At 50.8% G+C, this 22,525-nt stretch overlaps 1 protein-coding gene across 2 annotated transcripts in view; it reads right to left on the bottom strand.

The window, feature by feature from the left end:
* PPP5C (protein phosphatase 5 catalytic subunit) overlaps positions 1-22,525 on the bottom strand; it is a 253,241-nt gene that overhangs the window by 28,519 nt on the left and 202,197 nt on the right. For both annotated transcript variants that reach the window (XM_078660986.1, XM_078660987.1), the window contains exon 11: positions 1,580-1,758. In XM_078660986.1, coding sequence (XP_078517112.1) covers positions 1,580-1,758 — 179 coding nt within the window. The remainder of the gene's footprint in view (positions 1-1,579; positions 1,759-22,525) is intronic.

Genomic DNA, 22,525 nt, shown 5'->3' with positions numbered 1-22,525 from the left:
CAATGTGCTAGATTTAAAGCTCTTGGTACTGCCTTTAAGGAACTTCATGATTGCCGACCATGTCATCTCAGGCAGAGTTTCCGATGGTACACTCCTAACAGAACCCTTCGCTCCCATGGAACGCCCTTTTCACATTCGATCCCCTCCAGATTTGTTTTCTTTTAGGATAGAACTGAAAACTTGGCTTTTTAATAACTAGTCTAATCCCACTTTTTTATTTTCCTGTCCACTGATTAGTTGTGAGCTAGCGTCAGGACAACCTTGGATAACCGTTGCACGCTATTAATTCATATAACCTAACATTTAACATATTTGTATAGTACAAAGCTAGCCGAAAGACAGGGAAGGGCTTTACCCGGTCAAAGAGAATGATACAGCCAATGAGTCATTGGCACGTTTTCCAGGTTTTAAGTGTGGAATTGGCTCTAGGCTGTGAATTGAATTGACTTTGACACAATGTAATGTTCGTTAAAGAGGTGTCTCAAACTCTTTCTACATGAGAGCAAGGTGGTGGAGCGCTTGATGGATACAGGGATGTTCACAATACTTGGAGCACAGAAGAAAGGCTTGTTGCTCCATCTAATTTACCAAGTTTAGCTCAAGAACCGAGTGGCTGATTAGCCCAGCAATATCGGCAACAACTTAAGGATATAAAGTGGTACTTTTGGTCAGAATAGCCATTCACTTTTTACGTCAATTAAGCTTTGTAAACTAGCACAGAGAAACAACTGGACCACTCTATATTACCTTCTTTCTTTAAGATTCAAGGAAAGCTGCTAGGATTAATGAATCAAAATACATCAAAATCCTCCAATTGAAAGTAGAGAGGTGACTGAAGTCATTCCTAAGTGATGAGCTACGGAGGGTGGCACTTTCTGTTGGGTAGATTGTGTAATAGTATTGCGGTGAAGCTCCCAGCCACTCTTTGCCAACTTCAGCTTACTAGAGCTGGTGTTAAGCTGAGTGGCACCAACACGCTACCGTAGCCAATCCAGTCGACCCTAGACTAGTTTTCGGTTGAGTATGAACTGAAATCTCCTGTCTTCACGCCTACCTGTCTGCACAACTAATTCTAGTGCTTTCACCCACCTTGCTGGATCAATAAGAGGATCGTGCTGCTAATTTCAAACTCTGCCACAGAAATTGCTGCATGCGCTTTCCGAACACAACACAATGTACAAATATTAATTAACTCAAACGTGCTTGCTTTGATCCATCCTGCATGTACACAGAGATGGTTGCAAGCTTTTACTTTTAACTTCTCCATTAAACCTTATGGTTGTAAAGGGCAGCCTTTTATAAAGCCAGTACTGATTATGTATATTTTCCATCTTGTGACTGTGGAGAAACAGGACCTGAAGGCACAGCATTATCCAACCTGCATAATGGAGCTTCCTTGTAAAACAACCTAAATGTATGTTCTTTCTATAGAAATTGTTCAATATAGTATGACTTTTGTCTGAGCTGAGAATAAGATTTGCACTCTTAAAAAAACATAGCATGTGAGAGTAAATCCACAATGGTACAAACACATAGAAATAACAGATATATTGATAGGTAGAACAGGAAGAGTTCTCACCAGTAATTGGGCGCCGAGAAGACTGTGATGCACTTTCCATTATGTGTTACCTCATAGCCCTCTGGTTTCACCTCGTGGCTTCGGATAATATAGTCTAAGTGATTCTCTTCCAGGAATTTACTTGTGACGTCAGGTCCGAACTGGCAACTCACCCCACGCTTGCTAACAGATCGACCATTCTGGGAAAGACAATTATGTTAATAAAAACTATTTCATCTAAAGCAGAATTCAATTGCATTTTATTTTAGCTAATGCAAGTAAAACACAAAAACAATTATCTGGTGATTTTGATACACCTAGATCTGGCTCCTCTTTCAAATATGGATAAGAAGAAACCCTAGATAGAAACAATCCTTTAAGACATATGGCTGGAAAACATCAAAATATGTGGGGTAGAATGCGAGCCATGGCAGGAAGGGTTGAGTTTGTTGAACAAGTTACTTACTTTCGGTAACAATATATCTGTAAGAAACAGTAGTTAGTATTAGATTCCTTACCTTAGAATATCCCCAGGCGTCAGACTGGATCCGGAAATGTTTGCGTAGCAGTACCCTTGCGGGTCAGTAGGCGTCGTCTGCGGCTCCGCGTCCGTCGTCGGCATCGTGGGCGCCGTGATGACGTCGTCGGAGTACTTAGACGCCACCTCCGCGCGCTGACGTCAGTTCTTAAACACAGCTTTTCCGCGCCAGAAACGCCGAGCCATGTTAAAAACCAACACTGGTGCCATTGAAACTAGGGCCCTGAAAGGGGATGACCTTAACCCTAGATATCAGTTTGCAGAACGGGGAGGATGGGTAGGGCGGTAAGGAATCTAATACTAACTACTGTTTCTTACAGATATATCGTTACCGAAGGTAAGTAACTTGTTCATCTGAAAGAAACAGGTTAGTATTAGATTCCTTACCTTAGAATAGATACCCCAGCAATACCAACCCCGGTGGTGGGTCTGCCAACCAATAATCACACCAGAAAGTCCTGGAGGACGGAACGGCCAAAGAGCCATCCCTCCGGACGTGGCTGTCCAGGCAGTAGTGTCTTGCGAACGTGTGCAGCGAGCCCACGTAGCTGCCTGACAGATGTCCTGCAAGGGTACTCCCCGGCCCAGGGCAGTAGTAGCCGCCGAGGCCCGAGTGGAATGGGCCCTCAGCCCAACAGGAGGCTCCTTTTTCGCCAAGGAGTAACAAGCCTTGATACACTAGACGACCCACCGAGAGATGGTCCTCTTGTGCACCGCCCTTCTTAGCTTCTTAGCGCCCACGTAACCAACAAAGAGTTGGTCATCCACCCGAAACTGGTGTGTGCGATCTAGATAGAACGAAATCGCACGTTTTGGATCCAGAGGGTGGAGCCGCTCTTCCTCTTTTGAGGGATGCGGTGGCGGAAAGAAGGTGGGCAAGGTGATAGACTGCCCGATATGGAAGGCCGTGACAATCTTGGGCAGGAAAGAGGGTCTAGTCCGCAACACAACCTTGTCCGGATGGACAGAAAGGAAAGGGGTTTGGACGAAAGAGCCTGGAGCTCACTCACTCTCCTGGCAGAGGTGATGGCAACCAGGAAATCAGTCTTCAGAGTAAGAAGGCGGAGAGGACAGTTGTTAAGTGGCTCAAAGGGAGCGCACATCAGAAAGGTAAGGACAAGGTTAAAATCCCACTGAGGCATCACAAACGGAACAGGAGGGAACATGTGTGTGATGCCCTTCAGAAAACGATACACAATAGAGACTTGAACAAAGAAGGTTGATCAGGCAGCCTTAGAAAGGCTGAAAGGGCAGAAAGGTAGCCCTTGATAGTGCCCAGAGCAGAGCCCTGCTGGGCAAGAGAAAGAAGGAAGAGAAGAACCTCAGAAAGAGGGGCAGAGAGAGGATCCACAGCCTTTGCTGTGCACCATGCTACAAATTTGTTCCACCTGCAGGTGTATACCAACTTTGTGGAGGGACGCCTGGCTGCCAGAATAACAGTACAGACTTCAAGAGGCAAGTCAAATGGCCTCAACTGTCGCCGCTCAATCTCCAAGCATGGAGGTAGAGACTGGACAGGTTCGGGTGGAGGACCGTCCCCTGCTGCTGCGACAGAATGTCCTCCTGAAGAGGCAGACGAACCGGGGGATCGACTGACATACTGAGTAGCTCTGGATACCAGTACCTTCGTGCCCAGTCCGGAGCCACAAGGATGACTTGTGCCCGTTCGCGTTTGATGTTCTTCAGCACTCTGGGCAGAAGTGGTATAGGCAGAAAGGCGTATAACAGACCGCAACTCCACTCGCTACGAAAGGCGTCTCCGAGCGAGTGCCGCCTTGGAAATTCTAACGCGCAGAACTGATGACATTGTGCGTTCTCTTCTGTGGCGAATAGATCTAACCAAGGCTCTCCCCACTGCAGAAAGAGACCTTGCACCACGTCCGAGTTCAGACGCCATTCGTGATCCATCATGCACCGGCAGCTGGGTTCGTCCGCCCTGGCGTTCAGAGAACCTGCCAGGTGTTGAACCACCAGGGTCACGCCCTAATGTCCCAGCCACTGCCAAAGGCGCAGAGCCTCTTGGCAGAGGGTCCACGACCCCACCCCGCCCTGTTTGTTGCAGTACCACATGGCGGTTGTGTTGTCCGTGAACACCTGCACTACACTCCCCCGGACAGAGGGGAGGAATGCCTTCAGTGCTAGACGAATCACCCGCAGCTCCAAAAGGTTGATATGGAGCCAGGACTCCGCCGGAGACCAGAGGCCTCTGATCTCCGCCTCTCCCATGTGGCCTCCCCAGCCCTGGAGGGACGCATCAGTCACCACCACGTGCTCCAGTTGGGGAAGGCAGAGGGATCTGCCGCTGACCCAATCGCGGTCCGTGAGCCACCACTGCAGCTGTCTTGCAGTGCCCTCCGAGCTCAAGACATGGTCGGACAGGTTGTCCTGATGCGGGGCCCACTGAAACTTCAGGTCCCATTGCAGAGCCCGCATCCGCCACCGGGCGTGATGCACCAGAAGGATGCAGGAGGCCATCAGCCTCAGAAGCCGCAGCGTCAACCTGACCGAGACCCAGGATAAAGGCTGAAAGAGTGGAATCGGAGCCTGAATATCCCGAACCCTCTGTTCGGGAGGATAAACCCAAAACCGCGCTGAGTCGAGAACCGCTCCGATAAAGAGGAGCTTCTGAGAGGGGCACACGTGTGACTTCGGCACATTGATGGAAAACCTCAGCTGGTGCAGGAGGTCTGCCGTCGTCTGGAGGTGGTTGACGACTGTCTGGGGCGAGCCCGCCTTCAACAACCAGTCGTCGAGGTAGGGGAAGACTGAAACCCCTAACCTGCGCAGATGAGCTGCGACCACCGCCATCACCTTCGTGAACACCCGTGGGGCGCTGGTAAGACCGAAGGGGAGCACGGTAAACAAAGTGCTCATGGCCAACCGTGAACCGCAGGAAGCGCCGGTGGGCCGGCAGGACGGGTATGTGGAAATAAACGCCCTGCAAGTCCAACGCTACCATCCAGTCTCCTGGGTCCAGGGCAGCTAAAACCTGAGCCAGTGTCAGCATTTTGAACTTCTCCTTCCGGAGGAAGCCGTTGACGTTCCGTAGATCCAAGATAGGGCCGTAGGCCCCCTTTGCCCTTCTTGGGTACCAGAAAGTAGTGGGAGTAGCAACCACACCCTACTTCTGGCCCAGGAACGCGCTCGATGGCCCCCTTGGCTAAGAGGGCCGTAACTTCCTCCTGCAGAAGTCGCAAATGATCCCCAGATACGTGGTAGTATTGCGGTGGCATGGCTGGAGGGGTCGCCTCGAAGGGGAGGGAGTAGCCCCTGGGACGATTTGCAGCACCCACCTGTCCAATGTGACAGTGCGCCAGTGGAGGAGGTGATGGCGAACCCTGCCCCCCACTGGCGTCACATGGGCCTGAAAGCACGGACTAGGAGGGTTTCGAGGCGGATGCTGTGGGGGAAGGTGTGGACTGGCCTCGCCGTTGTCCCCGACCGCCGCCACGGCGGTTTCCACGGCCGCCACCGCGTTGGATGTTAGTCTGCGGTGCGTGGCTGGCAGCACGTGTGGGGGCGCCCCTTCCTTGGCCACGAAAGGAGCGAAAGGCACCCGTTTGCTGGCGCGGGGCCGAGAGGCCCAAGGACCTGGCCGTAGCCCTGGAGTCCTTAAAGCGCTCAAGCTCATGGTCGGCCTTGTTGCCAAAAAGGCGATGGCCATCAAACGGCATGATAAAGAAAAAGGAGTGGTCCCTAGTAAGCCAAGGTTTTGGCAAGTAAGAAATTTCTTCCTGTAAAAGGATACAGAGGAGGCGGGGGGGTGGGGGGGGCGATGTCAGTCTATAGGTGCCATAACCACATGAAAAATAAATCACAGTATTAGAGGGAAAAGTACATAAAACAATTCTGAACACAAGGTGTAGAAAATTGTACAATTTTTAATTCACAAATTACATATACAAAAAATTACTATATGGTGCCGATTAAATACAGTTAAAAATGTACATAGGTACACAGAAATGTAAAATATTAAAAACATGAACACAAGTTGTCGACGCAGCGTTTCGGTATTTAGGATGTGACCTTCATCAGGACAGGGTTCTTAAGAGGGGGTGTTTTGCTCCTCTCTATGTGATTCTTCGTTCGTTCGTAACGTCACATCATATGATGGCACATTCTTTCAAGTGATAAGAAGGTTCTTAAAAAAAGGACTCTTGGTGTGTTATTAACTTATCTACACCAGCCGTTATTGTTCTGCTTATTCTTTGCGATGTTACCTTTATCAATTGGTAATCTCGTGAGTAATTCTTTTAAGTCCTCATGTTTTGGGAACAGAGATGGAGAGTGGAGGTAGCCACCGTTGATGAGTTGATTAATGTAGGGTCAAATGGTATAAGCTTAGATGTTTCTCCTAGTTGCCGGGATATTATGGTCCCTTCGGTGTTGGATCATCGCTTAGTCAAATTGGTGCGACTTTCTCTATTATCTCCAAATTAGGTGTATATCATCATCAGGCTTTCGCAAGTACTCCGGCCTCCCTGCTACCTCGTCTCTCTCTGTTTGTACATTTCTGTGTACCTATGTACATTTTTAACTGTATTTAATCGGCACCATATAGTAATTTTTTGTATATGTAATTTGTGAATTAAAAATTGTACAATTTTCTAAACCTTGTGTTCAGAATTGTTTTATTTACTTTTCCCTCTAATACTGTGATTTATTTTTCATGTGGTTATGGCACCTATAGACTGACATCCTTCCCCCCCCCCCGCCTCCTCTGTATCCTTTTACAGGAAGAAATTTCATTCTTGCCAAAACCTTGGCTTACTAGGGACCACTCCTTTTTCTTTATCGTTTATTACTCCTCGTCCCTGATTGGATTTGATAGGAGACCTCCCTTCTACTTATTTCATCAAACGGCATGTCCATGAGGGTATTCTGGAAATCGGGCGTGAAGTTGGCGGACCTCAACCAGGCGTGGCGACGAATCACCACCGTCGTTGCCATCGCCCTGCCCAGTGAGTCGGTGGTATCCAGCCCACATCGGATGGAATACCGTGCCGCATCCCGGCCTTCCACAAGGGCCTGGCCGAGTTTAGCCCGTACCTCCATCGGGCATTCTGGCAGCACATCCGCGACCGTGTCCCACAGGGAGTGGGTGTAGCGGCCCAAGAGGCATGCGGTATTGGAAGACCGCAGTCCCAGACTCAGGGAGAATACCTTCTTGCCGTATTGCTCATACCTCTTGGATTCCCGATCGGGGGGAGCCGTCGGGAATGCAGTCTGGGAATTTGAAGCCTGAATGACCAGGCTCTCAGGGGTGGGGTGGGTGGACAGGATACAAGGGCCGCCCGGGGCCGGGCGGTGGCGTCTGGCCACGTTCCTATCTACAGGCGGACCTGTAGCGTGCCTGGACCAAGTGCCCAAAAGAACGTCAGTCAAGGCCTCATTAAACGGCAGCAGAGGCTCAGCCGAGCTTGACTGCGGTTTAAAGACCTCAGTGAGGAGGTAGGTCCTCACGGCCGCGACGGGGAGCTCAAGCACCAAGGCCTTGGCCGCCCACGTCAACACCACACTGAAGGTTGCCCCCTCCTCCGTAGCCATGGTAGGAGGTGAGACAAAACCAGTGTCTGGTGAGGTGTCCAGACCACTGGCATCCCCAAGTCCACCTGTCCAGTCCTCCTGGGACTGACACTCCCGTGTCAGAGGGTCCTCAGACCCCTCCCAACACTCCTCATCACCCATCTTGTGATAATCAGGGTTGTCAAATGATCGGGCCGGTTCATTGAATTAAAACTCCCCAAGCGGCGTCGAGAGCGGCGCCGCTCCGGTGCCAGAACCGGATCGAGGGGGGCCATCAGGGACGGTACCGCCCGAAGACGGCGCCGGAGGTGACACCTGAGGGACCGGCACCGGTGAGGTCGTCAGGTCAACCGGCGACGACCCGGATCCAGAAGCGGATCCAGCGGGGCACTGCGGCGCCGGGCCAGAAGGCGCCGGCGGCGTCGGGCCGAAGCGCCCGCCGGCGTCGAAGCACCCGACCCGCTAGGGCCCCCAGACGGGTCCGCTGGGCCCGGAGGCGCCGCGGAGCCCGCCAGAGGAGTGAGGGACCTCATGGCCATGAGGAAACGCTCAATCTCCTCCGGCGTAGGATGCTGCCCAGTGACCGGAGGGTATGGGGCAGGTCGCGACGCCTGCGACTCCGACGGAGCCGCGTGGGCGGTGTCACCCGAACCCCAGGCCGCGTCGCGCGAGCGTCACGGGGAGTCGGAAGAGCGATGACGTCTCTTTGACTTCTTGTGCTTACCTGACGACTTCGAACCTGAGGAGTGATGGCGACTCCCGGAGCTATGATGGCTCCGACCCCGCGACCGGTCCCTCGAGCTCCGTCCGGACCGGGACCTCTCGCGGCGTGGGGCCGACTGCCGGAGCTCGAGCCGCTTGCGGGACCGCTCCCGCCTAGCTTTCGAAGTCAGGGCCCGGCAGTCGGAGCAGGTCTTGTCGTCATGGTCGACGCCGAGACAGTGGAGGTACCGGCGGTGAGGGTCGGTGACCGACATCAGTTGGTCGCAGTCCTCACAGGGTTTAAAACCTGGCATCCCTACCGGCACGGTTCGGAGTCGAAGACTCGAAAAATGATCAAAAGGGATCTTCAAAAGTTTAGTCAAAAAATGACTAAGGTACCACTGTTTCCGGATCTGCGCTGCTGGCGCGGAAAAAAGAAGAACTGACGCACAAGTTACTACTTGTGTAACGATATATCTGTAAGAGACATTAGTTAGTGATAGATTCCTTACCTTAGAATATCCCCAGGCGTTAAGACTGGATCTGGAAATTTCTTGCGTAGCAGTACCCTTGCGCGTCGGAAGGCGTCGTCTGTGGCTCCGCGTCCGTCGTCGGCATCGTGGGCGCCGTGATGACGTCGTCGGAGTACTTAGACGCCGCCTCCGCGTGCTGACGTCAGTTCTTAGACACAGCTTTTCTGCGCCAGAAGCGCTGAGCCATGTTAAAAACCAACACTGGTGCCATTGAAACTAGGGCCATGAAAGGGGATTACCTAACACTAGATATCGGTTCGCAGAACGGGGAGGATGGGTGGGTCGGTAAGGAATCTATCACTAACTAATGTCTCTTACAGATATATCGTTACACAAGTTAACTTGTGCATCTTAAAGAGACACGTTAGTGATAGATTCCTTACCTTAGAATAGATACCCCAGCAATACCAATCCCGGTGGTGGGTCTGCGAACCAATAATCACACCAGAAAGTCCTGGAGAACAGAACGGCCAAAGAAGCCATCCCTCCGGACTTGGCCGTCGAGGCAGTAGTGTCTTGCAAACGTGTGCAGCGATGCCCACGTAGCTGCCTGACAGATGTCCTGTAAGGGCACTCCCCGGCCCAGGGCAGTTGTAGTCGCCGTGGCTCGGGTGGAATGAGCCCGCAATCCAACAGAGGGCTCCTTTTTATCCAAGGAGTAACGTGCCTGGATACACAAGATGATCCACCGGGAGATGGTCCTCTTGTGCACCGCTTTCCCCTTCTTAGCGCCCACGTAACCAACAAAGAGTTGGTCATCCACCCGGAACTGGCGTGTGCGATCCGAATTGAACGAGAGCGCACGTTTTGGGTCCAGACGGTGGAGCCGCTCTTCCTCTTTAGAGGGATGCGGTGGCGGAAAGAAGGTTGGCAAGGTGATAGACTGCCCGATGTGGAAGGCCGTGACAACCTTGGGCAGGAAAGATGGCTTAGTACGCAACACAACCTTGTCCGGATGGACAGAAAGGAAAGGAGGAGTACAAGAAAGGACCTGGAGCTCACTCACTCTCCTGGCAGAGGAGATGGCAACCAGGAATGCAGTCTTCAAAGTAAGGCGGCGGAGAGGACAGTTGTGAAGTGGCTCAAAGGGAGCGCACATCAGAAACGTAAGAACAAGGTTCAAGTCCCACTGAGGCATCACAAACGGAACAGGAGGAAACGTGTGTGTGATGACCTTAAGAAAGAGATTTACAATAGGGGACTTTAACAAAGAAGGTTGATCAGGCAGCCTTAGAAAGGCTGAAATGACAGAAAGGTAGCCCTTGATAGTGCCCAGAGCAGAGCCCTGCTGGGCAAGAGAAAGAAGGAAGAGAAGAACCTCAGAGAGAGAGGCAGCAAGAGGATCCACAGCCTTTGCTGTGCACCATGCCACAAATCTGTTCCACCTGCAGGCGTATACCGACTTTGTGGAGGGACGCCTGGCTGCCAGAATGACGTTACAGACTTCAGGAGGCAAGTCAAATGGCCTCAACTGTCGCTGCTCAATCTCAAAGCATGGAGGTGGAGACTGGACAGGTTCGGGTGGAGGACCGTCCCCTGCTGCTGCGACAGAAGGTCCTCCTGAAGAGGCAGACGAACCGGGGGATCGACTGACATACTGAGTAGCTCTGGATACCAGTACCTTCGTGCCCAGTCCGGAGCCACAAGGATGACTTGTGCCCGGTCGCGCTTGATCTTCTTCAGCACTCTGGGCAGAAGTGGTATAGGCGGAAAGGCGTACAATTGACCGCATCTCCACTCGCGACGAAAAGCGTCTCCGAACGAGTGCCGCCTTGGAAATTCCAACGAGCAGAACTGATGACATTGCGCGTTCTCTTCGGTGGCGAATAGATCTAACCAAGGCTCTCCCCATCGCTGAAAGAGGCCTTGCGCCACGTCCGAGTTCAGACGCCATTCGTGATCCATTATGCACCGACGGCTGAGCTCGTCCGCCCTGGCGTTCAGAGAACCTGCCAGGTGTTGAGCCACCAGGGTCACGCCCTGGAGTTCCAGCCACTGCCAGAGGTGCAGAGCCTCCTGGCAAAGGGTCCACGACCCCACCCCGCCCTGTTTGTTGCAGTACCACATGGCGGTGGTGTTGTCGGTGAACACCTGCACTACACTCCCCCGGACAGAGGGGAGGAATGCTTTCAGTGCTTGACGAATCGCCCGCAACTCCAAAAGGTTGATGTGGTGCCGGGCCTCCGCCGGAGACCAGAGGCCTCTGATCTCCGCCTCTCACATGTGGCCTCCCCAGCCCTGGAGGGACGCATCGTCACGACTACGTGCTCCGGTTGGGAAAGGGAGAGGGATCTGCCGCTGACCCAATCGCGGTCCGTGAGCCACCACTGCAGCTGTCTCGCAGTGCCCTCCGAGATCAGGACGTGGTCAGACAGGTTGCCCTGATGCTGGGCCCAATGAAACTTCAGGTCCCACTGCAGAGCCTGCATCAGCCACCTGGCGTGATGCACCAGAAGGATGCAGGAGGCCATCAGCCCCAGAAGCCGCAGCGTCAACCTGACCGAGACCCGGGATAAAGGCTGAAAGAGTGGAATCAGAGCCTGAATATCCCGGACCCGCTGTTCGGGAGGATAAACCCGAAACTGCGCAGAGTCCAGAACCACTCCGATGAAGAGGAGCTTCTGAGAGGGGCACAGGTGTGACTTCGGCACATTGAGGGAGAACCCCAGCTGGTGCAGGAGGTCTGCCGTTGTCTGGAGGTGGCTGATGACTGTTTGGGGCGAGCCCGCCTTCAACAACCAGTCGTCGAGGTAGGGGAAGACTGAAACCCCTAACCTGCACAGATGAGCTGCGACCACCGCCATCACCTTTGTGAACACCCCTGGGGCGCTGGTAAGGCCGAAGGGGAGCACGGTAAACTGAAAGTGCTCGTGGCCAGGTAGGTAGCGCCGGTAGGCCGGCAGGAGGGGGATGTGGAAATAAGCGTCCTGCAAGTCCAACGCTACCATCCAGTCTCCTGGGTCCAGGGCAGCTAAGACCTGAGCCCGTGTCAGCATTTTGAACTTCTCCTTCCGGAGGAAGCCGTTGACGTTCCGTAGGTCCAAGATAGGGCGTAGGCCCCCTTTGCCCTTCTTGGGTACCAGAAAGTAGTGGGAGTAGCAACCACACCCTACTTCTGGCCCAGCAACGCGTTCGATGGCCCCCTTGGCCAAGAGGGCCGTAACTTCCTCCTGCAGAAGCCGCAAATGATCCCCCGATACTCTGTGGTACTGCGGTGGCATGGCTGGAGGAGTCGCCTCGAAGGGGAGGGAGTAGCCCCTTCGGACGATTTGCAGCACCCACCTGTCCGACGTGACAGTGCGCCAGTGAAGGAGGTGATGGCGAACCCTGCCCCCCACTGGCGTCACATGGGCCTGAAAGCACGGACTAGGAGGGTTTTGAGGCGGATGCCTCGGGGGAGGGTGTGGACTGACATCGCCGTTGTCCCCGACCGCCGCCACGGCGGTTTCCACGGCCGCCACCGCGTTGGGTATTACCCTGCGGAGCGTGGCTGGCAGCACGTGTGGGTACACCCCTTCCGTGGCCACGAAAGGAGTGAAAGGCAGCCGATTGCTGGCGTGGGCCGAGAGGGCCAAGGACTTGGCCGTAGCCCTGGAGTCCTTAAAGCGCTCAAGCGCATGGTCTGCCTTGTCGCCAATAAGGCGGCGGCCATCAAACGGCATGTCCATGAGTGTATTCTGGACATCAGCCGAAAAGTTGGCGGACCTCAACCAGGCGTGGCGACGAATCGCCACCGTCGTTGCAATCGCTCTGCCCAGAGAGTCGGTGGTATCCAGTCCACACCGGATCGAATAACGTGCCGCATCTCGGCCTTCCACAAGGGCTTGGCCGAGTTTAGCCCGTACCTCCAACGGGCATTCTGGCAGCACGTCCGCGACCGTGTCCCACAGAGAGTGGGTGTAACGGCCCAAGAGGCACGCGGTGTTGGAAGACCGCAGTCCCTGACTCAGGGAGGAGAATACCTTCTTGCCGTATTGCTCGTACCTCTTGGATTCCCTGTCAGGCGGCGCCGACGGGAATGCGGTCTGGGAATTTGAGGCCTGGACCACCAGGCTCTCAGGGGTGGGGTGGGTGGACAGGAAACAAGGGTCGCCCGGGGCTGGGCGGTGGCGTCTGGCCACGTTCCTATCTACAGGCGAACCTGTAGCGGGCTTGGACCAAGTGCCCAAAAGAACGTCGGTCAAGGCCTCATTAAACGGCAGCAGAGGCTCGGCTGAGCATGACTGCGGCTTAAGGACCTCAGTGAGGAGGTTAGTCCTCACGGCCGCGACGGGGAGCTCAAGGCCCAAGGCCTTGGCCGCCCTCATCAACACCACACTATAGGTTGCCCCCTCCTCCGTAGCCACGGTAGGAGGTGAGACAAAGCCAGTGTCCGGCGAAGTGTCTAGACCACTGGCATCCCCCAGGTCACCTGTCCAGTCCTCCTGGGACTGACACTCACCGGTCAGAGGGTCCTCAGACCCCTCCCAATACTCCTCATCACCCATCTCCTGGTACTCAGGGTTAGAAAATGATGGGGCCGGTTCATGGAAAGTAAACTCTCCGAACGGCGTCTGAAGCGGCGCCGGAACCAGGTCGAGGGAGGCATCGGGGACGGCGCCGCCCGAGGGCGGCGCCTGGGGTGACACCTGAGGGGTCGGCGCCAGGGAGGTCGTTAAGTCCACCGGCGGCGACCCGGATCCCGAACCGGATCCAGCGGGGCCCTGCGGCGCCGAACCCGAAGACGGCGCCGCGTTAGGCCCAGGGACCGGAGGGTGTAAAGCCGGACGCGGCACCTGCGACTCTGATGGAGCCGCGTCGGCGGTGTCACCAGAACCCCCGGCCGCGCCGCGCGAGCGTCGGGGGGAGTCGGAAGAGCGATGACGTCTCTTCGACTTCTTGTGCTTACCTGACGACTTCGACCCGGAGGAGTGATGTCGACTACCGGAGCTCCGATGGCTCCTCTCCCGCGACCGGTCCCTCGACCTCCGTCCGGACCGGGACCGTTCTCGGCGCGGGGCCGACTGCCTGAGTTCGAGTCGCTTGCGGAGTCAGGGCCCAACAGTCGGAGCAGGTCTTGTCGTCGTGATCGACGCCGAGGCAGTGGAGACATCGACGGTGAGGATCGGTGACCGACATCAGTCGGTCGCAATCCTCACAGGGCTTGAAACCTGGCATCCCTACTGGCACCGTTCGGAGTCGAAGACTTCGAAAAAGGATGATCAAAAGATCAAAAAAGTTTAGTCAAAAAGTGACTATGGTACCACTTTTTCCGGATCTGCGCTGCTGGCGCGGAAAAGAAGAACTGACGTCAGCACGCGGAAGCGGCGTCTAAGTACTCCGACGACGTCATCAGGGTGCCCACGACGCAGACGACGGACCCGCAGACGACGCCTACCGACGCGCAAGGGTACTGCTACGCAAAAAATTTCCGGATCCAGTCTGACGCCTGGGGATATTGTAAGGTACGGAATCTATCACTAACGTGTCTCTTTCAGATGTCAGCGCGCGGAGGCGGCGTCTAAGTACTCAGACGACGTCATCATGGCGCCCACGACGCCGACGACGGACGCGGAGCCGCAGACGACGCCTACCGACGCGCAAGGGTACTGCTACGCAAAAATTTCCGGATCCAGTCTGACGCCTGGGGATATTTTAAGGTAAGGAATCTAATACTAACCTGTTTCTTTCAGATCTCGTGTTTCATTCACCCAGCTTACTGAGTACCATTTGTTTTTACATGTATTACAACATAAAATGGTGATGGTTGGGATATTTTGGGGATGAAGGAAATGCAAGGACTAAGAAGAGTACTTGTATCAAAATAAAGGTTATTTTTCGAATTCATTTGTCTTGCTTTACTGCCTTCCAACAGGTTTGGACAGATGAATAAGTTACTCAACTTTGGGAACTTTTCCTGGTGGATACTAGAACAGCTGATTACTCACCTTGCGAATCTCGGCAGGTACCAGACTGAATCAGGTAAACTCTAGAATAGCTTCAATACCTTAGCAGATAATGCCATCATCCTTACTCATGATCCAGTCCCGCCTTCTGACGGGAGAATGATTGGCTGCATATCAGACCACCTCTATACACTGACAGCAGTTTATCCACGGAAACATTCTATGCACTCTGACACAGAGCGACAGACTAATGGAAGAGTTTGTGCAAAGCCCAGCTTGGATTCTTATAACTTATAAAATGTCCACCCCTCAGAAGGCAGGAAGAGTTGGGATGGTAAGGTATCGCAGTAGGGGTATCCACCAGAAAGACTGTTACAGAAGCTATGTAACTTGTTCTTCTAATGGATACTTCTAACAATAGATTCAATGTCTTCTGAATCAATACCAAAGTATACCCTCACACCTAGGTAATGTATTTGAGGAATTAACTTTACACCAGAAATCCATGTGATACCTAATGTTGAAATGCACCCCAACCCCCCGCCCGGAACTGAGAGCAGATAAATAATGCCTAGGGAAAGTACAGAGTTATGTTCAATACTGAAAAGCTTCTGCTCAAGTCCATGGTAATGGCCTTATCCTTGATGATGTAAGCCTGAAGACCCTCTGGAGTTGTTTTCCCCACACGTTGCTCGATAAAAACAGTACTCACTTGTTTGGCTGGGCCTATCGCACTCATGAGGAAAGGCTAAAAAATACAACAAGGAAACTTCAAGATTTTGCACACAAAAAACTGGTGAAATGAACACGGGAGCACAAACCATTTCTGCAAACGATTTGCTCCTGGAAGAGTAACTATATGCCAGAGGGTCACTTCCCGTCCCCAAAGTAACTCCTGGTGGTCTAATATTGATTCAGCCAGGGGTGATTTGCAATGGCCCTTTCTTATCCTGGGGCAGGGGTCATGGTGGTCAGACTTATCAGAAATAACAAGCAATCTGCCCTCGGCAGGTGGAAACCATGGACGTGTCTTTTTTTATCTTTTGCAATTATCCCCAGGGGAAGCCCCCATCTGCCAGGGAAAATAGTCACTTCAAAAAGCACTGGGAGATAGGAAATACTTGGGAGATTAAGCGAGCAAACACACTGGAAACAAATGGTTTCCACTGTGCCTGTCACTATAGGAGTTTGGTGGAGGGAGTACTTCTGTGGTACCTTGACTTGACCCCCCACATCCACAGAACCCAATGGGTTGCACTGTGGACGTGGAGGTCATGTCAGCAGCACCCACGCAGTTATGTGCCAAGGCATGTTGAAACGGACAGTCACAAATGCTGTGTAAATGTGTTGCTTTCATAAATACTGTTCATTACATTAAAGCCTTTGCCAATGCTGGGAAAAAGTAGCACAAAAAAGACTGGCTCTTGTATAAAATGCATTCAGACCATAAGACATTGAATGTGTCGAATACTATGATGACTGTATACCTATCACATGCATAATCGTACCTTACTTATTCCAATGAAAGCAATTATTGAAAGGTGGAACAATACAATCCAAAACCAACAGCATGAGGTGAGAGTAACAGTCCTCTAGGTGAACTGAAAGCCCGCTCTATATACATTCTAAAGTATTGGTAACAATATGTAATTCCGTCACGCCAGATTTAGAAATAATTGTGTTTTGTAGACAAAGTATTTATGAGATCAACACTAATGTGTGATGGTTGAGTTCACTTTTCGTGATGCAATCTTTTCCACATGCATTGGAATGCTAGCGCTCCACAGGAGGTGGAATACAGCCAACAGTATGAAATGAGAGAGAAATACTCCTGTGAGCAAAGCCGTAGCTCGCTGTATGCATGTTAGAAAGAATTGGTAACAGCAAGCTTAGCAAACAGATGTGCTTTCAAACTATACCTAACAATGTAGGGCAAACCTCCCTCATGATCAGATGACTTCCAGAATTCTGGAGGTATGAATGATACCAATTTCTGAAGTCAGATTCTTGGGAAATATATAGCCTTATTTTAAACCACATTTCTATGTGTAGTATCCTGAATTATAGATCGGGGCGGTGCAGGTCCACAATGAACCATCACTACAAGCCACTACTTAGCTGTTTTTCTTTGGGTATCACTTGTTTTTCAATGGATTATCAAAGTCACATCTCTACAACTAGGAGAGTCGTCTGGAAGAATCACTACCAGGAGAATGATGCGATCTAAAATTGGATATAGAAAGTTAAAGATGTAAACCCTGATGACAAATTCTCTGGTCTGCACATTTACAATTAGTAGTTTGTAAATTCAATGATAATTGTCCTTAGGGAAACCGTGACTAATTTACAAAAATGGGCCATTTCTCAGTTTATTTTCCCCCCCAAACTGCAAGTGTGAATATGAAAACTGAAAAACAGACAACTACCAAAACATGTTTGCCCTTTTGATCATTGATCAGTTTTTTATGTGAAATGTGATAATTGGACAATTTCAGCCCAGCAAACGTTTTAAGACAATTTTTAGAGAAGAAAAAACACCACACATTTTCTTGCACAGAACTATTTTTGCACTATTTAAAGCAAAAATTAGCCATATATAGCCATTTTCATATATCCATCTACAGTAATTTACAAACCCTTGCTGCCTTTAAAATACCCAAACCATGGACAAAAAGTATACAAGTTTTGAACAGACCTCACAAATGTGGTACTTCATGTATGTATAAACACCACTACCTAACCAGTCAAAAGTAAGTTCCAAAGCAGAACTTGTGATACAAGGATTTTGACTCTGAAGTTGCAATGTGATTCACATACTGAATCATCTTTCTATACCATACAGGCAAGATCCATCGTATGGCATGTCTATTGAAGAGCCTTGGACGTCCCCAGAGAAGCCAGTGGTTCTCATACAAGTAAGACGCTGAAGCACTACGCTAGTGGTGGTTGCCCCTCTCCAAGCAGTAGTGTGTGTCCAGTCCTGAAGGAATCACGTATTTTGAGATACCCCGACTATCCATGAATGGTTAGAACTAGGCTGACCTGAACTTCCTCGCGGACTGCCAGCAAGATCTTGCCAACCATGCCCCATTAAGCAGGGGATTACTTCCTAGCAAATGGCTGCCACCGACTGACTGGAATGTTAACCAGGGTTAGTCGCAGGAGGATAACTGAGGTAATTGGAAGCCTGAATCACCAAACTTTCTGGTATTGGGTGTTGCGTTAAGAGGTCAGGGTAACGCATAGCAAACTGCCTGTTCACTAGCAGGCAGGAACCAGGCTTAGATCATGTGCCCATTAGGGTGTCTGTCAAGGCTTCCTTGAAGGCTAATAGAGGCTCACAGGAGGTCTGCCCTGGTCACAAACCTCCATCAAGACAGTTGTGACTTCCATATTTGGTAGCTGCAAGTCCAATACCTCTCTGCCCATCTTATCACCACAGCAAAGGAGACATACCTTTGCGTTGATTGCCAGGGGGAGAACACAACTACTGTCTGGGGAAATGTCTAGCGAAATGTCTAGCCCACAAGACTCCTGCAAGTCCATGTACGGGTTTCCAACATCCTAGTGTTGTGGTAATAACATATCCATCATCTTTACTATCATCTCCAAAGGCTGTTTGACCCTGAACTACTGAAACAGTACAGTTGTTGGGGCACAGCTCTGTGGCAAAGACATGGTTCTACCTCGGTCAGAATCAACTGGGAATGGAATCACTGGTAAGAATGAGACATGGCATCTATGAGGGCTAAGATGGACTTGGTTTGGAGTAAGAAAGGACTATAACAATAGTCATTATCCGGCATCAGCGTCCATGTCAGAGGGGTAGCATGGATTTTGGTGCCATGCTGAGGGTAGACTTGATGGCAGTAACCAAACTGGAGTCCTACATTGATTCTTGGAGCCTGAAGGTGCATCAGAATGATGAAAGCGTGCCAAAGATTTGCAACACAGCCTCTTTAAAGGCCTAAATTTGTTGCGACTTCACCAACGGACTCGGAAACTCATGGTAAATTAGGATCAGCTGTGGAAAAAAACTCCTCGGCAAAGTACCAGGAACGACAAAGCTAGCCACCCTCCACTACCATCACGTTCACAAGCAGTAAGTGGTGACACTGGGGATTAATCCTAGTTGGTCTTCTTGTGCTTCCGCTTAGACTTTGAGACTTGGACCGCAATGAAAACCGATCAAAGAAAAAAACCAGCGCATAGGAACAAGTCAGCAAACTCTACTTTGAGCAGGAGCAGGACTGCCAAGACTTCAGATTTTGTTTGGCGACGTACTGCTTTGCGTTCCCAGATTGCCATCGAATTCAGAAGTTATGCAAAAAAGGGGAGGGGTTTGGTCCGAAAAGGGAAGGAGGGGAGTAGGACCACAGAATCAGTAAATAGAAAATTCACCCACACCTCCATTCATTTGGGATCGGGGTTCCGATCACAACAACAGACAGACCAATTTAATTATGTCCATCTTGGCAATGATTTTTGCCTCTTTTATTTTGTTTTCATAGAAAAAAGTTTATCAATATTTGTTTAGGCCAAACCAGGAACACATCATCATCTGCACAAAATATCACATTGATGTGAACCAAGTAAATACAAAACTGGATTGTTTCATGCCATACATAAATCTCCACTGAAATTTTCAATACAATTAAACACATACAAGAAATCAATACATCAATATTGATACATTCAAAATTATAAGTATGTCAAAAAAAGCTGTTTTCTGAGCAACCTATTTATATGCATATACATTCAAATTCATTGCATTATGATTCAAATCAAACAACTCGAGAAAAAATTCCTAACACCCAAAGAGCAACTAATCCTGATATTTTAGGTGTTCAACAATCTAGTCGAGACTTAAATCTCACAACTCTCATCAGGGCAGGGTGAATCTGGTCTTGGACAACTATTTTTGACAAAAAGAAAAACAATTCGGATTGTTTAGAAATAGCTTCTCAGGAGCCCACAGCACAAAGCTTCCTAATTAATTCACGTAAATGTTGATTAATAACCAGCAATCTGGCGGTGTAGAAACTAAATATGGGTCTGATACTTTGTTGCAGACTGTTAAACCACTCCGTAGGAGAATAACCAAAAGTCAGAAGTCCACTCTGGCACCACATAGGTATGTGGCCACATATCGAATTAATTAGGAAGCTTTGTGCTGTGGGCTCCTGAGAAGCTATTTCTAAACAATCCGAATTGTTTTTCTTTTTGTCAAAAATAGTTGTCCAAGACAAGATTCACCCTGCCCTGATGAGAGTTGGGTAATCCATAAAGCCCGAACTCGAAACGCGTCGGCTATGTGAGATTTAAGTCTCGACTAGATTGTTGAACACCTAAAATATCAGGATTAGTTGCTCTTTGGGTGTTAGGAATTTTTTCTCGAGTTGTTTGATTTGAATCATAATGCAATGAATTTGAATGTATATGCATATAAATAGTTTGCTCAGAAAACAGCTTTTTTTGACATACTTATAATTTTGAATGTATTAATATTGATGTATTGTTATGTTATGTTAAATTAGCTCTTCTATAGCGCACGGCTACTCGGAGGAGTGTCCCGGCGCTTTGGCGAAGAGTGAAACAAGGTTAGGTACAGCATAACAGTGATCCAGAAAAGACACAGACTACAGAGTGAAAAGCCAGGTCTTTAGCTCCTTTCTAAAGGCTAACAGATTGGTCATCAGTCTTAAGAATCGAGGGAGATCGTTCCAGCACCGGGGCGCAAGGTACCGAAAAGAGCGACCTCCGATTCGAGCGCGCCTAATGGAAGGAACCACCGCTTTGGCCTCGAAGGCAGACCTGAGAGCTCTTCTGGGGACATAGAAGGCTATCCGCTTACGGAGATAGTGAGGACCAATTCCGTGGAGCGCCTTAAAAGCCAGAGTCAAGGTTTTAAACGTGACTCTCTTGGCCATCGGAAGCCAATGGAGTTGCTCCAAAAGCTCCGAGGCCCGCGCCCTCCGGGGAAGTCCAAAGATGGCTCTGGCCGCCGAGTTCTGCACCACCTGCAGACGGGCCATCAAATATTTGGGAAGGCCCAAATAAAGCGCGTTCACGTAATCGAGGCGAGATCCTATCAAGGCCTGCACCGTTATTCTTTTGTGATGAAAGGACAGCAAAGGGAGAAATTTTCGTAGCATCCTAAGGATGCCGAAACATTTCCCCGTCAGCCCGATGATCTGAGGTCTCAGGGAAAGATCGGCATCGCACAAGAAGCCAAGATTCTTCGCCTTTACTGCTACCGTGGAAGGAGGGGACATATCACACGGCCACCATGACTTCCAGGCCGGGTCGGGAGAGCAGCCGAAGAAGAGCAACTCGGATTTGTCTGAGTTGCACTTCAGACTATGTCCCTGAAACCACTCAAAAACGGCTTCCAGACATTCCCGAATCCGCCCGCCGTCGAAATCCTCCCCCTTGCCACATGAAAACAGAAGCTGCGTATCATCCGCGTAGGAGATGATCTGGGCACCAAAAGACTCCGCCACCGCCGCAAGAGGGGCCATATAGATATTAAAAAGGGTGGGGCTCAGGATGGACCCCTGAGGAACCCCCACCTCGAGCGGCGGCATTTTGGCGGAGAACGGCGGTGCCCAGACCACTTGCCGGCGGTTGGTCAGGAACGACTTAAACCAATCCAACACCGTCCCACGAAAGCCTATCTCCCAGAGTCTTAAAAGGAGACCGGCGTGGGGCACGGTGTCGAAAGCCGCCGACAAGTCCAGCATGACCAAGATGGCTTTTCCCCCTCCATCCAATATCTCGCGGATAGCATCAGTGATCTCAAGAAGAGCCGTCTCCGTGCTAAAATTAGCACGGAAACCCGACTGAGAGTCGTGCAGAATGTTATTACTCTCTATAAAGGTGGAAATAGAGAGGTGCACGTGCTTCTCGATCACTTTGGCCAGCGAGGGAAGGAGGGAGATTGGTCTATAGTTCGCATGTGCAAGAGGGTCTAAAGATGGTTTCTTCAGCAGCGGGAGGATAAGGGCATGCTTCCAAGAATCCGGTACCTCTCCGGAAGACAGGGAGGCATTGAGCATAGGATTGATCAGAGTGTTGACTGCCGGTGCAATTTTCCCCAAGCACTTGGCAGGACAGGGGTCAAGCGGCGAGCCCGATTTGAGCCGAGAGAGCAGATTCAAAGAGGAAGCATGGGAGATAGACGGAAAAGTCCCGAGCAGAGGACCCGCCGCCTCTGTAGCAGAAAGCCCAGATACTGGGGGGTCAGCCAGAGGAGAAGGTGTCGGAAAAGAGCCCTGAATGAGTTTAATTTTATTGGTAAAAAATTCACCAAGTTGGCTGATCCAGACAGCGCTATGTGCATGAGTAGGTGTGCCGGATACAGGTGACACAAATTCCCGTACAACTTTAAAAATGTCCTTGCTCATGCATTCGGCGGCATCAATTCTGCGCTCTAAGTACACCTTTTTTGCCTCAAAGATGTGCTTATGATAGACATAGATAAGCTCCTTATATTTGCTCTTATCTTCGGGATCATATCTTCGTCTCCAAGCCCTCTCTGCCCTCTTACAGTCTTGACGCATTGAGGCCAAGAGTGGGGTAAACCAAGGGGCCGATATCTGTTGACCCGCAGCCTTACTCGGCTTGCCCGGGGCGAGCTCCTCCAATCTCATGGACAACCACTTCTGAAACAGTTCCAGGTCCTGTTCCAGGAAACCTGTAAGCTGACAGGGATAACGAACAAGAGCGTCGGCTAACATGTCCGCCGTGACTCGGTGGAAAGGTCGGGACCGTCTTGTTGCGT

This window comes from Lissotriton helveticus, chromosome 9 (genome assembly GCF_964261635.1).
Source record: "Lissotriton helveticus chromosome 9, aLisHel1.1, whole genome shotgun sequence".
Classification (NCBI taxonomy): Eukaryota; Metazoa; Chordata; class Amphibia; order Caudata; family Salamandridae; genus Lissotriton; species Lissotriton helveticus.
Note: the sequence above shows the minus strand (reverse complement) of the source record. Positions and strands in the feature narration are given on the sequence as shown.